Source organism: Amblyomma maculatum, chromosome 4 (assembly GCF_055883805.1).
Source record: "Amblyomma maculatum isolate TAMU_Amacu chromosome 4, ASM5588380v1, whole genome shotgun sequence".
Taxonomy (NCBI): Eukaryota; Metazoa; Arthropoda; class Arachnida; order Ixodida; family Ixodidae; genus Amblyomma; species Amblyomma maculatum.
Window position 1 is genome coordinate 163,201,204 of NC_139347.1, and position 27,837 is coordinate 163,229,040.

The 27,837-nt window shown below is 43.8% G+C and overlaps 1 protein-coding gene across 1 annotated transcript in view; it reads left to right on the forward strand.

Moving 5' to 3' along the window:
- LOC146193393 (Na(+)/citrate cotransporter-like) overlaps positions 1 to 25,704 on the forward strand; it is a 63,812-nt gene extending 38,108 nt beyond the window's left edge. Inside the window, exons 7-12 of the mRNA XM_084600538.1 lie at positions 5,548 to 5,622; positions 8,003 to 8,101; positions 17,380 to 17,563; positions 18,271 to 18,432; positions 21,937 to 22,074; positions 25,411 to 25,704. Of these exons, the coding sequence (XP_084456664.1) occupies positions 5,548 to 5,622; positions 8,003 to 8,101; positions 17,380 to 17,563; positions 18,271 to 18,432; positions 21,937 to 22,074; positions 25,411 to 25,596 (844 nt within the window). The 3' untranslated portion in view covers positions 25,597 to 25,704. The remainder of the gene's footprint in view (positions 1 to 5,547; positions 5,623 to 8,002; positions 8,102 to 17,379; positions 17,564 to 18,270; positions 18,433 to 21,936; positions 22,075 to 25,410) is intronic.
- The last annotated feature ends 2,133 nt before the right edge of the window (positions 25,705 to 27,837 follow it).

A 27,837-nucleotide genomic window follows, 5' to 3' on the forward strand; every position in this document is an offset into this window, starting at 1 on the left:
GAGCGCCATCCGCTGGGTAATGGACTCTACGTAATGTGCCGTCTTACCCGGTAGAAGGTTGTAGACTAAAAAGAAGCACTGATTATCAACGAATGTTAAACAAGCGGGCTTGCAATTTGAAACATCCGATGCCTTTATTCTTCGGTATATACCTTAGAATATTGTAGCCAGCAATTAATCTGGAAGACCAAGCACTTAAAACCCGTTGTTTTCGTCTAAGTTGGACTGCAACTTCGAGTGAATCTTTCGGCTATTTTTATACGAGGAAGAGCAGTGATTCATTGCTATTTGTTCATTCTCAATTAGTCCAATTTTGTTAGTGAGGATAGTATGCATTACAAACCTTATTTTAGTATCGTGTGGTCGCGAGAGAAGTCAAATTGTCGCATCAGTATACCAAATCTGTTTCGAGGGTGTCTTGAGAGAGGGCTGCTTCAGCCCTCCTCACTGAAGCACTTCGTTGCCTGTAAAGCGGTCTATGATGGCTTTTATGCAGAAAGGTGACAGTTGTAGCAGTCATGACATCCCGGCTGCGTTTCTTGAGAGGATTTAGTGGGAAACATACTCGTGGGAGCTGCTATTTCAAGGAACACCCGCGAGAAGGAGCTTTCATAACACATCTTGCAATGACTGATTCAATAAATTTGTCAACATTGTTGAAATCCTTTCAGTGTTTACAAGCTCGATGAAGGGAATTATCTGTCCAAGGAAAGGTGGACGATCTGCGGGAAGAGCGTCTTTATCAGACGCACGATTATATAGGCTGCTACATCCGTGTAAAAGAAACAAAACCCTTCTTTATTCAGCATGGTTTGGGTACAAAACTTTCAAGGATTGACTAAAAAAGTGGGCTATCGATTTCCTTTTGGTCCTGTCCAAAGGCCTTGAGCATAAACGGAAAGGCCTTTTCTTCTAAATGGCTTCAAGCTTACCAGCTAGGAAATAAATGAAAATGAAACCGTCCTTTCTCATCCGTTCTTTAATCTACTTAGACCAAAACCAGGAATCACAGCGCTATAGTCACGTATGCTCCCGAGAATTTCTTCACTAATAGGTTCGAGGCAGTTTTTTTTTGCTGTGCGGATTGCGATGGCAGGTCATACTTCAATACTTCTGTTTGAACTGTAAAATAAATTTACCATCCATGCACCTTTTCTACGAAATGTTTGCAGCCACAAAGACCTAGCATTAGTCAGAGTATGAAGCAATCCTATCGTTCCTAAAGCTGAAGTTAAGATCAATATCTTCTGGTGCTCAAAATTTGTTTCTTGTCCTCTGGTTTTATATTTTTGTACTGGTTCAGACAATACATTCTCCTCACGATAACTCTGCGGAAATGTCACGGGAATCTGTTACATAAGGTAAAAAAGTTTAAGGTCATAGCAGGATAAATTGTCTATGGCGTGAAAAGGCGAACATTTCGGGTATAACGCCGTTCAAATCAAAGTTAGGAGGAGGAAGTCCAAGGTACATCTTTGGCTTAGACGGGATAGGGCCTAAAATTTTGTTTAAGTTGGGTTTTGAGGAAACGAAGGCGCAGTATCTGTCGACTTATGGGTGGACACGTACACATTACAATTAACGGCGCACAATGGGAAGTTACAACCCACCAGTTTGAACTCCTGTCAAAAATTAACTTTCCATTTCGTTAACAGGTTCATGCTAAGTGGGTAGCAAAATGGTATGAAGTCACAGCGAAAGTTGCAAAAGGACAGTTGTTTCACAATTTCTGATACGAAATCCCATGCGTATTTCACCCGACACGTTGTCAACTCGTTCTTGAAACTTCCTCTCAAACTGAGGTACGGATAGGGCTTTCCAAGCGAACGAGCCATTAACGCTATTTCTTAATAAGCCATTATGGAACAACATGCACAGTTTGTTTGAAGTCAAGGTACGTGACGAAATAAACTATACCAAATGGCTGCAGTGGAGTTAATGCTTCACGATTTCCTGGTAAACGCAATGATTAAAATGTAACACTACTATTTTTTTACCCACTTAGCTAGCGCATGGTTGACAGAAGAGTGCATCGATCGCCATCTGCAGTGTAGCGTATGGTACCAGTAGTCCACTGTCGAATGAGTGCGCTCTTGGAAGGTTTTCGATTTGACATGGCTGGTACGCCTGGTATAAATCCTTGCCCAAATATGAAAATCATGAGAGTGGGGCCTCAGCGCTTCTGTTGCTTTCATTAGCGGTGGTGTTAGCGTGAACTTACGTAATCTGAAGTGTGAAGGGAACAATCCAATCGACGGGTCGAGGCAATATAGCGTGGAAGGGACGCTGAAAGAGTGATCCTCATGCAAGCGTTAAACGAGTCTCGCTAAACATTGTTGACATCAGGGCACAAATGTATCATTGTATGCACGCACCACTGAGAGCTTTCCACTGAAACATTCTCAAATATCAGATTAGTCACGTTGAAATTTTTACCAGTTAAACTGGTTGTAGCTAGTTTATGCAACATTTTGCACTTGGTTTCTGTGCTAATCAACTGGCATTTAATCAAACGAGCGCATACCGCACTTAAAACACTTTCCAAAATGCGGTGCAATTCGGTAGATTACCGCTTTTACAGCAAAATTCTGCAAGCTGCAACTATATATCAAAAATTAGGTTGTCAGCATTTTCTACTACTTGTTGGATGGCATGGTGCATCAGGGCTATTGTAGACAAAAAAGGGCATTTTAGACCCCACATTCACTAAAATGTAGGTAAGAAAATTCAAAGTAAGCATATGTGGACACTATAAAACAATAGTATTAAATGTATTGTCTACACATAATTCGTGCTCATATGTACAAAATGGTGCGCATATGTTGTAATAAAGAGAGTGGCATTTGCCTAAAACCCAGTCTCTATATATTACAATCAATGAAGTGCCATCGAAAGCCGATTTTTGCCTCCATAACCGCTCTTCTGGCTACTGCGGCCTCAAAATTACCTGAGAAAACTATAGCAATGAACTACGGTTGCTCGGTGCTTATTTACTCAGCAAGTGAGCCGGGGGCGTATATTAGATGCTTGTCGCGGCATAAAAAGTTTTATGGAGGCGAAACGCAAGGCGCTCTTGTGCCTTGCGAGGCAAGTGTGTGGTGAAAAGCCCGTGTTAGTAAAAATGGCAAGGAACCTTCCATTACAGCGTCCCACGTAGACGATGCATCTTTGAAATTTTGGGCGCAATGAACAGGAGTAAACCTTAAATAATGATACCAAGAGTTTAATCCGAACCGTAACCGATCGAGTCATGCAAATAGACTTATTTGTCTGGCCGCGCAGTGAATCAGAGTGCCCGCCATTTTTATCGAAGCACTTGTTTTATTGCGAAAGTGTGCTTTCTGTTCAAAAGTGCGATCGGACGGCGTAGGTGGAGGCCTGCTTACATGATCAAGGGCAACAGGGTGCGACGGTGGGGTCCTGGAATTTTAAGATTACTTCTGGCGACCAACACGGCAGCGATTATGAAAGCATTCCTACCGCAAGATGTGTAGAGTGGTTCATGTCGAGACCACCCTCGTTGCATCTGATGCTTAGTGCGTTTACGAAATAAAAATTCATCCCTGGCGGAAACCATCATATCGAGTAGCGCAAAATGGGCTTCGCCAGCCATCCGCCACTTCATAACAATCTTATGCGACAGGTGCTAGTGATTTCAGTTCACTTCATTGACCTAAAATAAGAACGCTTCTCCGGTTAGTATAGGTTACAGCTCAACAGATCCTGAAGAAGTTTATATCAGATTACCAGCATAGTTGCAAGCCAGCACTTTCTTTTGTCGGCACTACCTTGAAGGATGAAGGATGCTCGCTGCGTAATTTGTTTACTCCCACAAGGCAAATTGCAGGGGTGATCACTATTTCACATCAAAAAACGTCATTTGGTATACGTTGACGTGCAAGAGTGTTAGCTCGGGGGTTTTGTTAAGAGATTACAGCATTTGAGATTACACCGTAGTATGAAGTATCACTCTGTGTCGACTTGTTGGAATCAAATTTTATACTCACAATTGCACCAATGTCTTCAAACACCGCAATCACTTTCAGCACTATCTTCTTCATCTTCAACGCTTTCACTGTCATTATCAACAACAACCTTTTTAACTAATGCAAACATTGTGCGGGGGCGACTGGAAGGGTTTGCGATGAAATACATTTTGCCAACCCTCTAATTTCTAACCCGATCGACGAAGTGGTAAAACGCAACATCTAAAGTGCTTCCCACTGGGCCGTTTGTACGCATATGAGGAGTTTCATGGCTGAAACGTATTACTATATGTCCAGATGCCGCTCACATTGGCAACGTGTAAGGTGCCATCTATGGGAATAAGAAGCACCTGAATTTCACCACTCCCTAATCTGTCGGAGGAATTTCACCACTCCCTAATCGCAACCTCATTTGACATAGATCTTGTCGAGACGAATCGTTTGGTACCCCCCGCAAGTGTCTAGAACGAGTGGTTATTTAATACCCCCTCCTAATATGAACTGTTGCCATTTCGCCCCACAAAACGTCGAAGGTGAGACTACCACACCTCAGCGAGAGAATATTAGCACTAATAATTTACTCATGTTAACCCAACTAACTCGTATGACATCCTTCCGGTCTCTCTACAACCCAATTTTATCCGAATGGCGAATAAAGTGATACCATATGTAGCATTTGTCAGGAGAGAATGCATATATATATATATATATATATATAGACATGGATTGCTTGTTACTAATGGGCCAGAGTTAAATTCAAACAGGGTGTCACACAACTTTCCCGATTATCTATTTTATTCCAACAGTTTCGGACGGTGGACCGTCCTTCTTCAAGGTAGAATTCTCAATTCTACCTTGAAGAAGGACGGTCCACCGTCCGAAACTGTTGGAATAAAATAGATAATCGGGAAAGTTGTGTGACACCCTGTATATATATATATTCTACCCTTTAGAAAGACAGTCCGCTGTCTGAAACTTGCTGGACTAAAATAGGCTGAAACTAGGGTTGGCCCTTAGTTCGCAAGCCGAGCCAATTAACATTTCGTCAATATAACACGACTTCGTCTGGGCCAATCACCACATATACATTTTAAAACTTGGTAAATGTTTTAATAAATGCTGTTCATTGTTGCTGCGACTGAAGGAAGAAGGAAAAGAAAATGCACGGGCTTGCTACTGGCTCTGTAGCTGAGCCAACTCCTCTGCCTCGTGCGGACAGAAGAGAAAATGGAGAAGAAAGAAAAAGAAGAGGGTGAGAAAGACACGCGCCGCAAAGCCATTGTCTACCACCGAAACGGTAGCGGGAGCAATGACGGCCTTCAATAGACGGAAATCCGGTGGCAGGCTAACCAACGCCTCCTGCGGCAGTGGCTAACCTGTACATATTTCCTTGTGGAGCCCCGTGGGGCCAGCAGCAGCCACCCTTCTTCCCCCCCCCCCCCCCCCCCAATGCTGCTCATCTACTACTTTTCAAAATTCGCGTTAATATGTTCCCTATTCCAACCAATAAAACGCCAAATGAAACTGTGTCTCTAATAATCTCTCGGTTTACCGTTCGCAGCTTCCAGGTAACGCCACAGAACTCGAGCCAGACGGACGCCTACCACGTAAAATACGAGGAAATTAAAAGGTTGGGGTGAGTTAATAGTGACCGATTTTATTACCTATATAATGGCTTTGCCTATTAGCGCGCGCATCCAGAACTCTTGTAGTGCATTTAGAAGCCACCAATGTGCGGTATTTGTGAGAAATCAGTTCAAAGTTTCATCCATTCTCGCAACCAACAACTGATTATCAATCCTGCTGCTTCGATCGTAAATATTACAAACGATAACGTCGCCACTAGCAGGAGAGAATGACAGAAAAAAAAAAAAAGACACATCGTTAAATAGGGAAGTTTTTTACATACGGCTGTGTCATCTGTCGGCGCAGCAAAGGGTAGCACACACCAAGAAAGCTATGCCAAATAAATCTTTTTGTGTGTGTGTGTGCTAGGCTTGTTGCCGATCCATACCGCGATATCCAAAACGCTAGCATTCTGTTCTTGCTGTATAGCGGGCAATAACGCTAACACATTGAGTACCACTGAGAAAATGCCCCTCTTTAATACAAATATGGAAATTAATTCCTATTCCCAAATGTGGCTATGTCCACTATCACGCAGAAACAAATGAGACGGCATTATTTATTGATGTAGCTGCTTCCATTGCTATAAAAACACAACTCGAAAGATCGACATGTGGTATATAAATAATCGAAGCGCAATAAGAAATGAGTGCGTGTATAAATGATTTTTCATTTCTCTATAATAATTTTATGTTCATCGCATTAGGCCACTGATATGCTAGTGTAATATCGGCTATGCTATATTTCAATAAATACGGAGACTACTACTAAGTCCTGACAAAGAATTTATAACTTTCGTGTTTTGAAGTATCGCCTAAGCGAAAGAAATATTTGCTAGCAATGTAATGTCACTTCCAGTGGAAACTGTTGCTGATATTCCTGCTCATCAGCTTATCATCTAAAGCCTCCAGTACAAAGTGGACTGGCAAGACGACGATATAAAAAGCTTCAAGGCGCTTGGCGAAAGACTTCGAACCCAAGAAATACGAACTGTAGCCAATTTCAATTTCTTGAAATGCCGAAGAAATGTTAGTAGCGCTTGCGGTTTTGCTTTTCATGTGATGTTTTCTATAAATCCTGGTGTTGGACTAACTGTTGATTCATACCTGGAACGAAGCCAGCGTTCTTTGTGTCGCGTCTCCTGTGTTTGTCCGTTTCTGAGCTGTCCTCGTTCCATATTTGATGTCTTTCTCGCCTTTTTGTGCGGCACGCACAAATATAGAACCTTGAGCACTTTTGCTGTCTAGCTTCGGTTTTAGCGGCGCGTACCGCAAATCCTCATGACGCATCTCACGTTCTGTAGTTTCGGCGCTTGCTTTCTGCGGAGCAAATAGGGCCGGGTCAACCCAGCGTCGCTGCTAAATATGTGTAGCATGCCGTAATTTTTGTACTGAAGCAGGCTTTATCGCCAGGTCATTCCTCTCATCTGGTAGTATTATATAAACAGCTGACAGGGCAGAGTACAAGCATACCTGGGCACAAGAAGTGTAGTATCCGCAACAAACCGCGTGTGAACAAGAGAACTGAAACACGAACGGGAAAACTGGAAAATTGAAAAAAGAACTTCAGGAGGGAAATCTCAATGCTAGTGCAGGTGAGCTACTTTCTAATTGCCAGGACTTTCTTTTAGAGGTGTTATTACAATTGACTTGTACTTAGCTCTGCGGGATAAAATCTTTGTGTTAGTTTTAGAACTTTGATTGTCTTGACGGCTTCTGTTTTCAGGGATAGTACATACTCGGCTTTCACAGTGGGTGTGTGCAGTAGCCTTAGTAACTCTCTCCGGCTCGCAGCGGAGCATGACTTCGTTTATCTAGCGGTCCCACTTGTTTGTCGATTACAACTAAAAATATTTCCTTGTAACAGTTTGACAAATCTTCGAAGCAAGCTTCGCTTTCTGTGTGATCTGTGCTCGGTTGAGCTGCGCTCTTTTTTTACCTCCCATTCCTTCTCTAGGATTTTTGCTCATCTTGCAATGATAGCTCCAGCTGGTCTCGCTTATTATTAGACTTTCACTTGTGAGATGCTACGGTTGCCTTTCTGTGCCTAGGATGACTTTCTTACAGCTTTGTAGCAGACTTCAGCACTATGTCGGAAGCAACGTGCTGGGATATTTCGCGGCGCTTGTCTACTCATGTAATCATGTAATTGCTAGGATTAGTTATTTTCATGTATGTTCTAGCATTTTATACTAGCTACTGTATAGAAAGAGATCGAAGACTCAGTAATGTATATTGGTATTTTTTCTATCTTGTGTGAAGGAAGACAACACTTTCTTGTAGAGCGTTAACCTCTCTTTGGAGAGAGGTTTGGACAACCGTGTTTACACAATAATTGTCATGTTCACCGAGTGATTGCAACCTGGTCTTTGTGCTATTCTCCCGTTCTAGATTTAAGTCTTACGAGGCCATGGGACTGGTCGTAATGGCGGTCTACGTACAATGCTCGCTCGTTGGTCAGGACTGGATTAACATCATCGATGAAACCAGGTACGCGGCAATCCAGCGCCCTAGCAATCGTGTGTCACGTTCACAAGCACGTACAGCATTTCTTTTTGCCTCTGGTTCTGTTGAGCATGATGTCACGATGAAATCATGCAATCGTAATAAAATAAGAAACCTTTCATATAATTCAAGTAACAGACACAGAGAGCGAGGAAATCGTTTTGCAGTTTTTCGGCGTTAATCAGTTTTGACCAACATTTTATCGTGGCGGCAATCGCCTAGAAATCAACAAAAAAAAGCAACCACACCCTTTCAGTCTCATGCGGTTGATATTTTCTAGATATATCATGATTACATTAGGTTATTACAACGTTAAATACCAACATATTCGCTGCGCTTTTATTGGTATCAGTGACTGCTGGCTCCTTCTTTATCTTACAAGGAGTCCATCCGTTTGTTACATAGTTTGCTCATTAGATACATGAATGTTTTAAAAATGATGTTATAACTCTTGAAATGAAAAACAATGGCCTACCATTGGGTAGCACTCGCTACGCATACAATTCTCCAAATGGTCAAATGCATAAACTCCAAGAACAGCGACGCTGACCTAGCATTACTTTGCAGGTTAAAAAGAAATTCTGATGCCGAGGTATCATCGAAGCTAAAATGCTGAGCGAATGGACTGGCATGGTGTGGAAGATAGGGCTCGGTAAAAGTGTTACATTTCTTCCGCAAACAGAGGGTCCAGTTACGAAAAACATACAGTGGGAGCTTGTAATAGAGCTGGCACTTGAATTTCTGCTAGAGAGTTGCGAATGCCAGGAAAACGCCCAAAAAACAATGTTCTTCTTACGCTTCGCCTGTCTAACGTACATCCTATGCTTATGATCTTCCCGCACTGATCTTAGACATGCATCAGAAACTGTGCCTTCTCTCCCCTGGGTTTAATTAAGCATTTACTTTTTCTTCTGGCTACATGTACAGGGTAGTTGTTTTTTATTAATATTACGAGGTACAATGATTTCTCGAGCGGAACCCAGTTGCTTCAATATTTCTTTTTGTTTTAAACGTAGAACCTTGCGCTCTCTACTCTTGCTGGGTAATTTGGATAGACGAAAAAAAGTTGAATTTGCTCACTTCAACAGTATGTTACAGAAATGAGATCTTTGACGCGTTTCTGGTATAGTGCATTTTGTAACCTCCGACGACCTCATCGAAGCTATCATTGCGCACTTAGAGATTTTTTTGTACCGGCAGACGCTTCAGCAGTTATCATGACTTGCTTCTGCTGCAAAAGCTTCGAGAAAGTGCTGCGAGCCCTAGAAAGTTGCAGGACCAGTTTAAATTTTGGCATTGTAAGCATCAGATGGAAGGATCATGGAAGTTATGCCAGAAATGAAGCATTAATCCAAAGAAACTTGCGTCGGTGCATACCTCCGTTGGTGTCGAGGGATTGAAGTGTGCCAGGATGTGTAGGTTGGTGAGGGTCGCAATAAGCGCAGAAAAGGCTTCAGATTGTTCTAGGTCCCAGCAAACTGGAAAGTCGTTCTTCAGAAGATTGATGAGTGGACTCCGCAAAGTTGGAGACAAACTGCCGAAAACAGGAGCAAAGGCCAAGAAACCTACGTTCCTCACTGGTACAGCTGTGTGTAGGAAATGCACTTACAGCACGTATTTTGTCTGGGCCAGGTTGAACGCCACGGGCGTAGACCATGTGACCGGGCATCTTCAGTTCACGTCAGCAGTAGCTACACTTCTTCGAGTTAAGCTGAGGGTAAGCTCTTCGGAAGACTCCAAGAATGGCATCGAGGCAATGGAGATGGCCCTCGAAGGTTGGCGAAAAGACAATATTGTCATCGAGACAACATAAACACGTCGTCTATTTAAAACCGCTCGAAAGGGAGTCCATCATGCGCTCGAATGTTGCGGGTGCATTACACATGCCGTAAGGCATCACCTTGAATTGATACAGGCCATCGGGAGTGATGAAGGCAGTCTTCTCTCGGTCCCTTTCGTCGACAGCGATCTGCCAATAACCGGAACGAAGATAAATCGAAGAAAAATAGCTGGCACCGTGCAAGCAGTCAAGGGCATCATCTATACTGGGGAGCAGGTAAACGTCCTTTCTAATTCGGTTGAGGTGTCGGTGATCAACGCAGAACCTCCAGATATTTTCCTTCTTTTTAACAAGCACGACAGTTGATGCCTAGGGACTAGTAGACGGCTCTATAATGTTCCTTGCTAACATCTTGTCGACTTCATCTTGCATGAGGCGACGTACAGAAATGGCGACTCGGTAAGGTGATGAATTTGGCTGCCGTCTCCGGTATCGATGCGATCTGTAACGAGGGATGTGTGACCGAAGGGCGGTCATCAAAATCACAAATATTACTGTACAATGTCATAAGGGTCGTAAGTGCTTTAGCACGATCAGGGCGCAAGTCAGGAGCAACCATGCCGGATATGCGGACCTCCTGAGGTGGGAACGGTGTAGGTTGTGTCGTCACTCCAGCAATAGGGTCAGGTAAAAGAGCTGCCACATTAAACTCCGACAATGGACTCAGTTCGGCGAGAAAAATGCCCTCAGGAAGAACGTGCACAGTTGGGGACTGGAATACAAGTGCTGTTATTCGCTACACGCACCATAATGTGACGGAGAGCGATGCTACGCTGAAGTGTCACGTCGGCTATGGGGCAAACAACATAATCGCTATCCGGAACGCAGAGAAAAGGCGACACGAGCACATACAGTTCGTCTTCTGATGGTAGGCGAGTAAATGTAGCGAAGCGGAGACGGAGCGTTGCAGTTTCAGGAGCTTTGTTGTCAGGGCAGCGACAGGTCTAGGTGAATCAGTCCAGAACAGGCAATGAGAGCCGAGCGTGCTGTTAAAGGTGGAGTCCAAATATATCGTTTTGAGGGCAACTGGTGAGGACTAAATAGCACAGGGATGTGGCTATCGGCAGTGGCAACTCTCACAGTACACATACCAATGACAGTAGCTGTGTTGCCATCAACAACACAAACGGTAGACGAGGACGCGTGCGGGAAGAGTTTCTTGAGGCTTCGACGGAGTGAGGAACTGAGACAAAAAAAAATGTGGGCACCAGTGTCAATAAGGGCAGAAAATGAGAGTCTGTCTGCAGGAATATCAATGAGGTTAAGTTTGGGTGCGGGGGTCCATTCCGAGTTGACAGTCCGGGTCGGTATTGCAGCGTTAGTTCAGGGCGCTGCACTCGCTAGTTTCTCTAGTAGGTGAAGCGTATGATGGGGAGGAGTTGCAATGAGGTACCGGTGAACGGGTTCGACGAACCAGTGGGGATGGAGATCGGCTGGAGTGACGGGCAGTGGGGACGGTTTCGTTACGAGGCTCATCTTGTTGTGGCAAATAATGCCCAGGTCCATTATAGGTGGGGCGGGGCTCCTCTCGTTGGGCAGGGAAGCGTCGAGGTTCTTGGTAGTATCGACGGTCGGTGTTTAATAGGAGAGAGGAGCGAAGAAGGTACTGCTACGGCAATAACGCGATGTGTGATCGGCGCGTAAGCAAATGTAGCAAATTGGCCTGTCGTATAAGGTGCTCCACTCTGCAGTATTGCGACTAAGGTTGCGACTGGGGGAAGGTGGGCTGACAGTAGCAGCAGCCACTACAGGAACAGGGTGGGATGGTGGCGTGGGTGGCACGGGGCTGGAGGAGAAGCCAACGTTGGCAATTTCCTGGCGAGCTACGGCCTCTATCATGGCCACGGTGTCGGGCAGCGGAGACATGAGTGGTGTAAGAGCTAAGGCCTCGAGTTCTCTCCTGACGATTGGGATGAGAAGGCTGGGATGAGAAGGCTGTTGCAAAGGTGCTAGATCATAGCAGGATGATGTAGCTGCCGTGTTTGACAGGCGCTCAAAGCGATGTACGAGGGGTCATTATTTAGCCTGCTCGAATATTCGACAGTCTTGAAGCACCGAATCGACGGTGGAGCAATCCATGCAGAACAGGATTTTGCACGCATCATCCTCAATAACCTTGAGGATATGGCCTACCTTGTCATTTTCCGCCATTCAGCTGTTGCCGTTGCTACACAACGCAAGCACGCGTCTTGAATGCAGGCTAGGTAGGACTCCGTGGAGGATTGGATGATAGAAAAAGGTTCTATTTTTGCTTTGAGGGCCCGACCAATGGGCTTCCCGAACAAGTTTTGCAGCTCCTACTTACAGATTGCCCACATCACCAGCTCTTGCTCGTGAGTTTGGAACCACGTGCGAGCTATTCCCGCCAAATAGAAAATGATGCTGGCCAGCATAATGGTCGCGTCCCAGTGACTGTTCTTGCTGCAGCGCTCGTACTCATCCAGCTAATCTTCCAAGTCTGGTCTTCACCTTTAAAGATGGGAGGGTGGCGGATTTTCGTCAGCACGATTGGCTGAGCCGAAGTGGCCGTGGTTTTAGGGGGTGCCTCGGAGTTCATAATGGAAGTTGTCGACGTGGTTGTAAGCACAGGTAGATAATGGTCACTGCGCAAATTCAGCTTTTGGCAGCGAAAATGATAATCTGTGCACGGGGATCATTGGCCACCTCCACCAAGATTATACGTAGCAAGAAGGTTAGCTCGAGAAAACAACGGCTAATGACTTGAGTGAATGTTCGGGCAAGCGCCAACCTTCTCTAGCACCAACTAGCTTGATTATACCTTGAGTACCTTGATTATACCGATCATGTTAGCACACAATTAGCGACATAGAATTCACATCTGATTGATAGAAGCTAACAGTGCTAGCTGCGTGCTGTTTTAAAGCGCGTTGTGTTTAATGCAGAGTGGGTTAATGTACGCGCACTGCGGTCCACGTCAGCATTAAAGCATTTCAGTAAAGTTTGCAAGCACCACAAATTTACCAGGTGCAGCGGTGGCGTAGGGGCAAAACATCCGCCTCGCATGCAAGAGGACCGGGGTTCACATCCTGGTGCCGAGCAATTCTCCACCGGATTAAAAAAAATTGCGTGTCGATAGAATTGCATAAACAGGTTTGGAGTGCGACCTGATGCCGGTGAACACCTACGGCAATGCACTCCCTCACCAGAACAGGAAATGGCCACCCTGGTGCAGTAATTGGCCGCGACCTCTCATGATAAGCTCCATAAAGCACCGGCCCTCAGTCACCAGCGCCTACGGAAAAACTGACCACGGCGGCGGTCGGACCTGTGACGCAGCAGGGGGTGCTAAGAACTTCTGGCTCCGCTGGACAGGCCGCCATTGGAAACTGACCCTGGCAACATTTAACGCTAGAACCGTAGCTAGTGAAACTAGTTTAGCAGTTTAGCTGTTGCTGTTAGAGGAACTAGAGGGTATGAAATGGATGTCATGGGGCTTAGTGAGGTTAGGAGGCCGAATGAGGCATATAATGCACTGAAGGATGGGCATGTACTGTGTTATCGAGGTTCGCCAGAGAGGCGACAACTAGGAGCAGGTTTCCTTGTCAATAAGTATATAGCGGGTGATATAGAGGAGTTCTATAGTATTAATGAGAGGGTGGCAGGTATCGTAATTAGGCTTAATAAGTGGTATAAACTGAAGGTTGTACAGGCCTATGCACCTACATGTAGTTATGATGACCAGGCAGTTGAAAGCTTCTATGAAGATGTAGAATCGGCAATGCGAAAAGTAAAGACGCAGTATACTATACTAATGGGCGACTTCAATGCCAAGGTAGGGAAAAAGCAGGCAGGAGACCAGGCAGTAGGTGACTATGTCATTGGTTCTAGGAATAACAGAGGGGAGTTACTAGTTGAGTTTGCAGAGTGCAATAACTTAAGAATCATGATTACCTTCTTCAGCAAACGGAAGATCCTGAAATGGACATGGAAAGTCCTAACGGGGAGACTAAAAATAATAATGTGTTCATAATATATTCAACCCCCGCCATTATGCAAGATGTAGAGGTAATCGCGAAAGTGCGATGCAGTTACCACCGGATGGTGAGGTCCTGAATTAGCCTTAATCTGAAGAAGGAACGCAACAGACTAGTAAGAAAGAAACCCATCAACGAATTAGCGGTGAGGGGCAGGGCAAAAGAGTTCAGGATCTCGCTACAGAATAGGTATTCAGCTCTAACCGAGGATGGCGACATTACCCTAGAAGCAAGGAACAACAATTTCAGAGATATTATTACTGAGTGCGCGGTAGACGTAGGCGGTAGGACAGTTAGAGAGGATACCGGTAAGCTGTCTAAGGAGACGAAAGATTTGATTAAGAAACGACGAAATATGAAAACTTCCAATCTAACAGACCAGATCGAATTGGCCGAGATATCAAAGTTAATCAATAAGCGCAAGGTGGCCGATATAAGGAAGTATACCATGGAGAAAATTGAGCATACTGTAAATAAGGGGGGAAGCCTTGAAGCGGTAAAGAAGAAATTGGGCATAGGCAAGAACCAGATGTATGTGATAAGGGACAAGGCGGGCAACGTCCTCACGAAAATGGACAAGATAGTTAAAGTAGCCGAGGAGTTCTATACAGATCTCTACAGTATCCAAAGTAGCCAGGACCGTAACGAAATTGGCGGTAGCGAAAAACAGTCAGACGTTCCACCAATGATGAAGGACGAGTTCAAAAAAGCATTAGAAACTATGAAAAGGGGGAAATCAGCTGGAGAGGATCTGATAACTACAGATTTGCTGAAGGACGGGGGGGGGGGGGGGGGGGATAACGTGCTAGAAAAACTGGCCACCCTGTACATGCAGTGCCTGGTGTCATCGACGGTACCGGAAACATGGAAGAATGCAAACATTATCCTTATTCATAAGAAAGGGGACTCTAAGGACCTTAATAAGTACAGACCAATCAGCTTACTGTCTGTTATTTATAAGGTATTTACTAAGGTAATCGCTAATAGAATCAGGAAAACCTTAGACTGCAATCAAGCAAAGGATCCAGCAGGTTTTCGGAAACGGTACTTTACTATCGATCATGTCCATACCATCAATCAGGTGATAGAAAACTGCTCGGAATATAACCAGCCCTTATACATAGCATTCATTGATTACGACAAAGCATTTGACTCAGTTGAAACCTCGGCGATGATGCATGCATTGCGAAATCAGGGGATAGATAAGCCGTACGTGAAAGTGCTGGTAGACATATATATATAGTGGCTGCACAGCAACCATAGTTCTGCATAAAGAAAGGTGTTAGGCAAGGAGACACAATTTCCCCAGTACTCTTCATAGCTTGCTAAGAGGAAGTATTCAGAGACTTGGAATGGGAGTAGTTAGGGAAAAGGGTAGAGGGAGAATATCTCAGTAATCTGCGATTTGCTGATGACATTGCCTTGCTAGCAACACGGGGGATGAACTGCAAATAATGATTGATAACCTAGACAGGAAAATTAGAAATGTAGGCTGAAAATGAATATGCAGTAGACAAAGGTAATGATCAACAGCCTCGGGAAGCAACAGCAGTTTACGTTAGATAGCTAATTACTGGAAGTAGTAGGCGAATATGGATAGGTAGTAATCGCAGTTCCGGACCATAACAAGAAGAATAAGATTGGGATGGAACGCAATTGGCAAGCACTCGCAGATTATGACTAGCAGCTTACCGGTATCGCTCAAACGGAAAGTATACAACAGTTGCGCATCTTACCTGTACTCACCTATGGGGCTGAAACGTGGAGGCTAACCAAGAGAGTTCTACTTAAGTTGAGGGCTACCCAGAGGGCTATGGAACTAAAAATGGTAGGGGCAACATTATTAGATAGGAAGCGTGCAGAGTGGGTCAGAGAATTACCTCACGTTACCGACATTCTAGTGGAAATTAAGAAGGCGAAATGGGCATGGGCAGGACATGTAGTGCGAAGAGAGAATAACCGACGGTCGCTTAGGGTAACCAACTTGATTCCAAGGAATGGAAAGCGTAGCAGGGGGCGGCAGAAAGTTAGGTAGGCGGATGAGATTAAGAAGTTCGCAGGGGTCAAGTGAATGCAGCTAGCACAGAACCGGGTTAAGTGGAGAAATATGGGAGAGGCCTTCGCCCTGCAGTGGGTATAGTCAGCCTGATGATGATGATGGTGGTGGTGATAATGATGCTGACAAATTTACCTGACTAAATGGCTGGGTACAAGCGTTGTTTAGAAACCTTCCGAAACTGCGGGATGATTCGCTGTATAATGAGCATTACAGTATCATGAAGTCTTCCAGGAACAGCGGGCCTCAACACTTCCAGAGAGAACAGTCAGGACTACAGCAGCCTTTCCCTTAATATCATCAGTTCGCGATTCTGTTTCTGCGCAAATATTGAGTGCACTTCCACGCAAGAATCATGAAGGGATGCTAAATAAAAGCCTTGTAAATATCAGCGCACGTTTACATTTGCCTGAATCAGGAGGAACAAATGCATAAAGAGCCAGATAGACACTGAAGTGTATTAAGCGAGAAAGGATTTACGCGTGGTCCTGAAGTGGCAACAGTAGCACATGGTCATAACCACGAATATACTTTGTGCTTTAGCAGTCCTGGACCATCATATTACTGAGTGCCACGGTTTGAAAGTTATTTCGGTCGCCCAGCTTTAGCCATCGAAGTTTCCTTTACGTGATGTTCACTCATTTTTTGTTTTGGTTCACGAAAGAACATCTGTTTATCCTTGCACAACGAAAGCTTTTGAACGGCTAGGCATACGATGCTGCCGCGGAAGAGAGCATGTGGTTGAAGCTGTCGAGAGCGCAACGCTACGATCAAGACAAAAAGAATACAGAAAACACTACAGCGTGAATAGGGTGACACGACGCGAAGAAATGTCTCAGGGCGGTACGCCAGATGCCTAACCCATTTTCGGATGTACCGTTTACGAATAATGCGCGCCTGAATGACAAAAAACTAGTAATGCTTTTCCTTTATTCTAGTAGCTGCTGAATGTGGCGTGCATTGGGGTATACAGCCTCGACCCCATCTCGTTGCGTTCCCCAGGTTGTCCGTATTAAAGAGAATGGCCCGCGCTTTTGACGCCGTTGTCTATTCATCTGCACAAATTCCCTTTCCCTCACTGATCAGATATCATGCCTCGAATAAACAATTCATTCACGCACAGATGATCTAAATGCCCACGCACCTCGATTGTGGGAAAAGAGTTTGCAATATTTCAAAGGCTAAAATAGGCTTTAGGGCCCTCAGTTTGCAAAGAAGCTTGATTACAGCACCCTTCTGCAAGGGCATTTTCATTATCATAGTTATGCGGCCACTGATTGCTGTTGGAGTTTTACAGGGCAAATCAGAAATGACGGCAATGCATTGTTACCCGCCAGCACACACATCTGCAGTAACTCCATTTCTGTCGCAGAGTGGTGCGCTCCGAGACGATGATGGTGGGCCTCACGACATTGGTATTTATGGTGCCAGCAAGGCGCAGCCGTCGATTGCGCGGTGTGGCGGGGCTCGTATCCGCTGACATCATCCAGAAGCGCATGCCGTGGGGCGTCTTCCTCCTGGCTGGAGCTGGATGCGCAATGTCATTCTGCTTCCAGGTGCCTCTACCGCTCTCGGCCGAGTTTACGAGTTTCGTTTATAGACAGCGTAAACTTGGAGCTCGTTTACATAAAGTGTTAAGGTAGCTCGCACAGAGTACCTGATTTTCCTCATCAGAGCTTTCAATATTCTTAGTACCGATGGGATGTGCTCGCTCACCTGGGAATCTGAAAAGTATATTTTTGAGAATTGAAAAAACAATAGCATATAATCTCAATGTTTACCGAGAGCTCTTTTTATGAGCTCGTCTCCGTCATTTTTAACCTTTTGGTACCTCTGTTACATTCTAGCGAGGGGGCGTAAATTTATCGTTATCATTAAGCATTATTTTCACCATTTCGAGGTAACGCAACTTCCATGGACTGTGAGATAGCGGTTTCAATTACTTCTGTTGGATTATCGTTAAAATTTCCTCGTCTGCATGTTTCAGTTTAGCGCTTTCTACAACTGTTGGGATCTGAAAACGTGTACAAACTATTCGCAACGACTAAAACAAAGTGAAGAATCGGCCGGAAAATTAATATCAAAGCGAACCGAAGATTTACAGTATGCACTTCTCGTACCGACTTATTTTTTTTCTAGTAATAGTGCCCCTTTCTTTTACGTATCTTTTCCGGTTCTCTATACACTTGTTCCAAACAACTTTGTTTACTCTTAACGCTGCAGCAGTTACTCATATGAACATATACTTCTTGCCCGTTCGCAGCTGGGTGAGGTGAGTGCCTTGAACCTGGAGCTGGTGTCGACCGTCACAGACCTGAACCCCAATTTGGGGGTGGCGCTTCTAGTGACGCTGGAGGGCTTCTTGGTGGAGATGCAAAGTAGCGACAACAGCGTGCGGCACATCATGGCTCCCATAGCTTCAATGGTGTGTATTCTTTCACACTGCATTATCAATTGTCTTTACAAAATAGTTGTGGAAGAAGTATCGCCGCTGATCATTTTTTAGAACATCAATTTGTGAACGAGGCAGCAAGACACTGTCATGATGCCAAGAAATTTGGAGGAATAACATAGTTAACGACGCTCCACCCTTGCAGTATGCACTTCATAGAAAAGAATGAGTGGTCGCTTAGTACTGATGACGCTTGTAGCAGAATTGCCACCCATAGTCGGTTCTCACTTGATCGCGGGGTTAACAGCCACCAATCATAATCTAATGCATGTGGTCGTCAAAGGTGCGCTTGACACACATGCAAAGCGTTTGCTGCAGAGCACGCACAAGTTTCAAATATTTTCTTGCCATTCACTGTACAGTGAAACTCGCTGCAAAATTTTAATTACATCTCGTATGTCTTACCAGGTAGTCCATTCCTATAGGATCGTCTCAATGATCTTCCTTGCATTCATGATTTTTCTGTCGCCAACGTCTTCATCTGTCAAAAAATAAATTACACTCGTTTTCAACCTTAGTAACAAAAAGGCGGAATGCAGTAAAACCTTAGTCGTTGCGTTGGAAGAGCGATGACAACAGAATGATTATAAAGAATTATGGCCATCCCTTAGTGAATATATACAATCTCTGAAGCCCACATAGCCGCATCCAGGTTGACCTTATGTTGCAAGGAACACGAATGTAGGCTATTATTCGAAGATAGTGCTGTATTCTTTCTACACCTCAGTGAAACTTTTAGGGGGACAATAAAATATTTCGAGTCTCCAAATTTGGATACAAGAACATGCGTTATTTCCCCTCTATCGCACTAGAGGAGTACAAGGGGTCGCTTTGGGACATTAAACCCCACAAACCAAACCAAACCATTTCAGCGTGTACTAAAGCACGTCATTAATTCCATAATGCAGTCATTTCCAGATTATGAGTAATGAATCATTAATTTGTGAATTGAAATAAACCTTACGCTAGAGCAACGTGTCATACATCGTTTTTTCTTTGGCCCACTGCGAGTACAATCGTAGTGCACTAATTCCAAGTCGCAGTTAATTACCGTTATTTAGTTAACTGTGAATAAATTTTCACTCTATGCTATTGCTGATAGCAGTTAATTACCGTTATTTCGTTTACTGTGATTAAAACTTCACTTTATGCTATTGATGATAGCACCAAGTCATAACTCGTAGAATAGCTTGCGTCGAGCCCGATTTCCCGGCACATACTCGCAGGGCTTATTTACTGGTCATTACTTATTTATTTGGGAATAACACTTCTAAGCTGGGTTAAACCTCTAATCGTGAAGCGTTCAATACAATGAAATTAAAGAAGTAGTTGGGATCAGATTTACCTAAATAGCGCCTTAAATAAAGTATTACAGTGACGCCAAGATTGAGACATGGTCATTAACAAAGAAAAGACTGTTTCTATGTCCGTTACAATAGAAAAACAACACTTATGTTAAATTATGGCTTTGGTAACAGTGCACTACAAGTGGTCACAGAATATCGCTACCTCGGCATCTTCATCACATCTGACTGGAACAGGACAACGCACGTCTAGTACGTAGCAAAGGAAGCAATTAATAACCTGTCTTTCGCCAAAACGTTCCATGGATAACTCACTCCCCGAAATAAAGCTTCTCGCGTACATCTTTCTTATACGTCTGTGTTAGAATATTCTAATATCTTATGGTTCCCTTATACAACTAGAGCTATGGCCACAATCAAAAGTGTGCGACACGAAGCCGAGCGATTCATAAATAATCGATACAGACGTACAGATTCAACCACTGATCTTTCACATCGCGCAGGGTGTCTTCCTTTATCCGATCTAAACGACATCGCCTAAAATTCCTGCACTTACTGCTACACCATACATTTAAGATTAAACCCGAGGACGCCATCAATATAAGTCACTTCAAAATCACGCATCACAAATACCCTCCCACGCTTGAGGGATTTTATTATTGTAAGGACAATTTCTACTTTTCCTTTTTTCAGCAAGCAGTGCGCCAATCGAATTTACTTGATGCTTCAGTCGTAATGCCGCCGAGAGTCGAGAAATATATGGAGCTTGCCAAATTATCACTCAACGTGTGTTAAAGTTTTCGTGCCACGATCTTCCTATTGTATAACTGGTGTCCCCTAGATTGTCCTTGTCTTTGTTTCGTCTAGAGCATTCTTAAAATTGTATATATTCTTGCCATTCTGTAGCTGTTGTACCAGAAAAACGGGTTCCGCCCACCCCTCTAAAACCCGCGTCAGGGTTGACAGTACGCCAAAGCAAAAAAAAAAAAAAAACTAAATGAAAAGCAATATATGATTTAAAATGTCTAAGCGAATAGATTCCAAGAAGAAACACTAAACTATGTAAATATTACGTAAAGCCGAGTTTTAATCGAGCTAACGCTACTCACACTCTGTTAAAGAAACGCAAAAATCAAGCGAAACAGCTAGGAACAGTTTATTGCGAATTTTCAGCACGTAAGGAAACTTAAGTGCCCCAATAGATTTTTTTTTCTCAGTGACCCCACACAGTAGCCCACTGGTCATGACGGTCGACTGTTTAAACCGAACTAGCGCCCAATTCCGGTCGCGGCCACTCATGTAGGCTAGAATACAGGGCGCCCGGGGCACTGAACGAACCCTATGCCATCTAAAGAACCTCAAGTAGAGAAAATCTTTGGAGCCCTCCACTACACGGTCGTCCATAGCCTAAGTCGATTTTCGACGTTAAACATTATTAACTAAAACGAAACCATGCCTTTCTTTGTGTTTGAAGCGTGCTTCATTTGAAATTTCGCGCCAGTTTTGTCCCATTCTGTTGTCCTCATTGTTCAGTGTAATAAAGTTTGCGCAAATCAACATCTCTCAGCTTCAATTTATTCTAAATCTTTTTCGCTCGTCGCTGCGCACCGTGCGTTTGAGAACTGCCTGGATGCAAATTTCAAAATACGTTGTCCTTTGACCAATTTTTTTGAAGTGACATGGCCATTATTCAGAACCGTCACATAAGCATCGAGTAGTTTAATGCATCGTATTAAACACCCCCCTCCAAACAGCCCAACAGCAGGAGGGTCATACGCCGCCGTACCGGTGTATAGGTTATGTCTGGTGTAGGAAATACACGAAAGGGGTACTCTATAGCATTCTTTCACACCACATCCCGTGTAAAGCAAGGAAAGCGCAGAAATTACTGAAAAGAACAATTCGGTCTGCCACTGCCTGCTTTACGAGCATCTCGTAGTCTTGTGTGGGAATCACTGGCAGTATACATGTCTGACCTTTGCCTAATGGCTTTAGGGCTCTTTAAAAGAACATTTGTGCGGTTTATTAATCTTCAGGTCAGTGTAATCTTTTCGTTGAGAGTGCTCAAGTCGTAGTCGGCGCAGTAGGCGCAGAGCTTCCAGAGAGCGGAACTCACTAAATGCACACTAGTTGTCACCTTGTAAGACTCGTGCTCTAACCTCGAGCCACGCAGGCCGACAAGCGCCAATGGAACCCTTTGCTGCTCCTGCTGCCGACGACCAAGCTTGCTTCGACGGTCTTCATGCTGCCTGTGTCGAGTTACGGGAATGCGCTGCTCTTCGACTACGCACGCATGTCATGCTGGGAGATGGTATAGTTTGTTTTTCACTTATCTCATATTTTGGCTAGCTCTAGGATGACTATAGATTGTTCTCAGTTCTATTCATTTCCCATAAAACCCACACAAATCAGGCGTGTTTACAGATAGGAAAATAGAAAATAAAACTTAATCTCTAGATGACTACATTTACATAGGTCCTCAAGGTGTGAAATAATGGGGTGAAGTCGGCAACCGACCAATACGTTGCCGACCTCAGTTCAGTTTAGTCGTTCAGTCGTGTCCGACTCATCGTGACCGTATGGACTTTGTCACGCCACGCTTTCCGGTCTCTCACTATCTTCCTAACATGACATAACTTTATCTGAAGGGCCTCGAGGATGCCATCTAACCAACGCGTTCGCTGCCTACCCCTTCTCCGGCGACCCTCAACCTTTCCCAACATCAAATCTTTCTCCAGCGACTCCTCTCTTCTCATCAGAACGTTGCCGACCTGCTATACCCTTATAGATTAAGGGAATCATTGAATGTTCAGTAATTATAAATTCAAGGTGTTTGGTGCGCACTAAGTGTGGGGTGCCTGAAGTAGTAGGAAAGCCGACTCGCAAGTATCTTAATTTGCGCTTTATATACAATCGCTTTAGGGACCGTTATTTCTTCTTACTAACGATGTCCTGTGTATACAAAATGCGCGACATATGGTCTTCACAGATAGCTTAAGAGACAAAAGTTCAAGTCTTGGTTTGTGTGTGGCAGCAGTTACCAAATCATCTAGTTGTTACAATCGCGTTTATCAAAGATAATATTATTCGGTATTCTGGAAACAGAGGCTAACATATCCGCCTTGTCTCAATTCTTATTCTGAAGATGGTTATCATGTATAACAACTTATGATTAACTTTCCGCTGCTCGTACACGGAACAAAGCATGCCTTCACTCTCAGAAAGGTTTACAGCAAGGAAATGCAACCATGCTTGTTTTCCTGCGAGATGTGAAGAAAAACCGGCTTTACTTGTTCATTCTGAAGCATAACAAATCCCGATCACGGATTGTTTTATGAGCCAAATTATTTCCTTGAACGCTGAACATCATGAAGTCGCTGAACCACAACGCAAAATGCCAGGACACTATAATATTGTGATCCCGCGGATAGCCCTGACGGCCGCTAAGGAAAAGATTCTTTGTGGTGAAACAGCGCTTCGGAACAAAACTAAAGAAAGAATATGACGTGGCATAATAATTGGCGCCGGCTTCCGGACGGCAGTTAATTCGAATCAGCACTCGTATTAGCATTCCTAGCTTGTTCTGTAATAGAACACAAGAAAAGGGAACCAATAACCACGGGAGACAAGCTGTGAAGTTTCGTGCACATTGACAATCAGGCAACATAATCATCAATATAAAAATAACTGGGTAAAAAAACATTTTTACCTGAAATAGGCGTAAGGTCCCGTTCTAGCGCAAATGCACTCAGGATATGTTTCCAACCACTGCGATTTTTTTTTGTAGAAAAACGAGAAAACTGTTAATTTCGGACACAAAGCTATGTGAAATGCTAGTCATGGCAATGGACAATGGACAAGAAGTGGAAGCTGCGACAGATTTTCTGTTCTTGGGCTCCAAGATTACCTCGGAAGGAGACTGCAGCCATGAAATTAGGAGACGCCTGCTTCTGGGAAAGAGAGCAATGGTTAGCCTTGACCGCCTAGTAAAGAGCAGAGACATTAGTCTGCCAACCAAGATCCGTATAACACGTGCTATGGTCTTTCCAGTTGTGATGTATGGATGCGAGAGTTGGACTGTGAAAAAGGCTGACCGCCGAAGAATTGACGCGTTTGAATTGTGGTGCTGGCGAAGACTCTTGAGAGTTCCTCGGACTGCCAGAAGATCAAATCAGTCGATATTGTCGACCATAAACCCTGACTGCTCATTGGAGGGTCAAATTCTAAAGTTAAAGCTCAGCTACTTTGGTCATCTGATGAGAAGAGAGGAGTCGCTGGACAAAGATTTGATGTTGGGAAAGGTTGAGGGTCGCCGGAGAAGGGGTAGGCAGCGAACGCGATGGTTAGATGGCATCCTCGAGGCACTGCAGATGAAGTTATGTGATGTTAAGAAGATAGTGAGAGACCGGAAAGCGTGGCGTGACATGGTCCATAGGGTCACGAAGAGTCGGACACGACTGAACGCGTGAACTGAACTGAGTCATGGCAAATCATCCTCGCCTATACAACGCTTGTTTCTAGTAATTATCAACTTACTGTACTCATTCAACAACAGAAGGCAATATGGCTTTTTTTTCTGTATGCAATCAAAAACTTCAAACTCTGAGTCTTTCGTACAGTTATAAAGTTGTCTCTTAGAAACTCGATCTATTATCCTCGCTCAAGATTTTTACCTGCCAGAAGAAGTCTTTATTGCAAAGAGCAAGGTTAGGAATTGATTCAGTAGACGTTTCCTGTTTCTAATACAACGACTACGACTTAGTTAAACGGCATCTAACTGAAGCGGGTCATTTTTATTTCGTTGATACAGACGGTAAACCCCTCTTGAATATGAGACCTATAGGCAAGGCTATGCCACCAACTAGGTGTATGATAATAGAGGTGTTAACAGAAGGCAGCTAGGAGCGCTTATCGGGTACAACATACACAGGATATGTCATTCTTGGTTAGACGAAAACAGCAACTTGTTATATAACAACAATGTTTATACTACAATGACTTAGTTAAACGGCAGCTGATACGAGCCATTTTTAATTCATTGATACAGACTGTAAACCTCTCCTCAGTATGAGACCTATAGACAATTAAGGCTATGGCATAAAATAGGTGCATGACAATACAGGGTTCAATAGAAGGCAGATAGAAATGCTTACCGAGTAGAACGTATACAGGATTTGTCATTCTTGCTTAAAAAGGCAGCAGTAACGTCTTTTATAACAACAATAACTATTTTATTTATTGCTGCTCAACCACTCATTGTGTAGACATGCGTATTTCAATGTGCATGTAGAACCAAAACAGCCACAAAATTAAAAAATCAGTGCACACACACAGGCTTCTGAAAAGCCTCTGACAACATATTAGACCGTTTAGAATACAGTGTATCATGTTAGCCTTTGATTTACTGGCGTACCGTCGGCTCTCCCACCGGCAGTGTGCACGGTCTAATTGGTCGAACACCTGTACGGGATTCATAGAACATAGCTCAATAACTTATAAAAACGGAATGTGCGTGTATTATGTCCCTAAATAGAGTAAAATGCGTCTCCTTCGTCTCCCTTTTTTTTTCAAATACAATGCAGTTGTACATAGCTTATCTGTAAAACAACCGGGTCCTAACAATTGATCCCCTTGTTTATGCACGCAGATTACGATCGGTTTTCCCGTCAAGATTGTGACTATCATACTCGAGCTGGTGTCACTGGTGACAGTAGGCAACGCTATGTTCGACCTGGGAAATTTGCCTGGCTGGGCAACCACGATGGCATCCTTAACGCCACCAGTGTTCAACGCCTCAACAACCAGCATCCTCAACGTTACCAGTGCTTCCTGACTGCCTTCACAACTCACGCTTTCTCTGTGGTCTTTTTCTCTGTCGTCCGTCTATAACATTTCTTAGCATGCTCTTTAGGAATTTTTTCAAACTGTACATTATTTTTGTAGTGGCGACAGTGTTATTTTGGTTTATTATTTCGTTGCTTAGGTACTTTAATTATTGTATGAAAATCGAATCCAGTGACTATTTAATAGCAGGCAACAGGGAATTTCGCATTTAGTGTACGAAATTTTAGGAAGTTATTTATTACTTGAGTAGCCGCTGTTATAGCTAATGTAGCATCCTAGTCATCGGCGCCAAGACAAATAGTATGGGCGAGTGCTGATCAATGCAGGTTTGTCTGCTGTTGCTCACGCTGCACCTCTCATCTCCATTTGAAGCAACGGTTAGGTACGCATGCCTCGTATTACAACGTTCAAGCTCACATGCATATTCCTCGCTCTGAAAAAGACGGCTTAGATTTCGAAGCACGTAACGAACTCAGTGGCGCTAGCCTTAGTCTCTTAAAGCCTAGTGTGCTGAGTTGCAGCTAATAGTAATGAATTTGAGCATGCCTTTTCCGGCATTTCGATGTTTGCGTCCCGATATAACTCAAACATTCCTGTGCACTTGAAGAGGAATAGCTTTCAATAATTTTCAGAAAACCTGTCAACTTTCGATGTTACACGTAGACTCATTACTAGTTCATGAATTTCTTTACCACGTTGTTGCTTAAGGGCAACAGCGCCGCTCTTTCCCTTCGCTATGTTAGACGCAGCGCACGGTTATGGTCAACGGTTCATACCTGCAATTGAAGTACGGGACGCACAAAATTATTTTTGTCCTCTGGGAAAAGTATAATAACCCGTTTTTTGCCCTCTTCTGAAAGTACTCCATACTATGTGTGCTTTTGGTTTCAAACAACTGGTAGACATGCTGCGAGGACTGGGACACGGAACGGACTCTTTTTAAGCATGTACTTTCTGATTAGGCCTGTTCTTTTCTTTTTAGCGCTCTCCTTATGTATATAATACGCCCTATTTGGGCTCCTCTAATTCACAAATATACACAGCTGATGCCCGTGAATGAAGTCTCAAATATATCTATGCATTATACCGAAAAAACATGAAATATTGTAGATCAGTGCACCAAGAAATGTTACTCATTAAGGTCGATAAACATTACTACTGATTACAAGCTATCACTAGTGGTATTTACCTAATTGCTCCGTTAGCGCAAGCAATAAATTGAGACATATTTTTGTTCACTGTGAATACAGTAAAGCCTTGTTGGCAGTTTTCTTGAATGCGGTAGGAAACGCTTCATTCGGGTGAAACGAGCGCACCAACTGCGTGATTTGAAAAATGTTACTGTTGAATGAGATAGACGCACAGTTCCGCTTGATACAACAAAAATGCCAATTAGCATTTCCGGACATAAGATACACAGAGCTTCTGTTTTGTATCACATTATTGAGTTCGCATTTTGATTTCACTCAGTGCATAAGAAGTTTAGTAAAACGCCCGCTGCGGTGACGTTGGCCAGCCGCGGTCGCTTCCTCATTGTTTCTGAATTCACCACACCAGTGCACGATGTGGTGGCAGACGGCCTCCGCGTTCTCCGTACGCGGCCTCGATGTATAGTTCGGCCCATAGTTGTTCTCAAATGCTTTACCCCCTGCACTGCGAAAAGGCACGTAAGCCTCACCCTCTTCACCAAGGCACTGCAGAAAATCAATCATAATGTTCGAGTTTGATCGCTAGGCAGGTTATACAACAGAATTTTTTGGGAATGTTGAATGTAGTATATGAGATGTGTTGTATGGTTACGGAGTGTCGGGAGAACAGCGCAACTCTGAGATTTTTAAGGATCGCAACTTTGAACATGTAAACCGGGACTGTATCAAAGAGCGGGTTTTTCTGCCTCAAAACGACAATACTTTGCACATTGTTTCCAAGGTATCTCTATGCGATGAATATATTCTATTGTCATAAAGATTAAGTTAGAAACAACTTTCTATGTTTCTGTAGGTCGTAGCATATGTTTTCTGTGAAACTGCAGTCCATATGGAGGCACGCGTTTATAATGTGGTTTTTGTTGCAATGCAACACGCGGTCCATTTAAGCTTGGCATGCTTTCATGCGTTCAATATTTATTGAATAGAGCCTAAGCCTCCTATGCATTTATTTATGCATGGCAATCTGCACTACATTCATATGTCAAATATGTCATGTGAGTTTCAACTAGACCTGTAGCCTG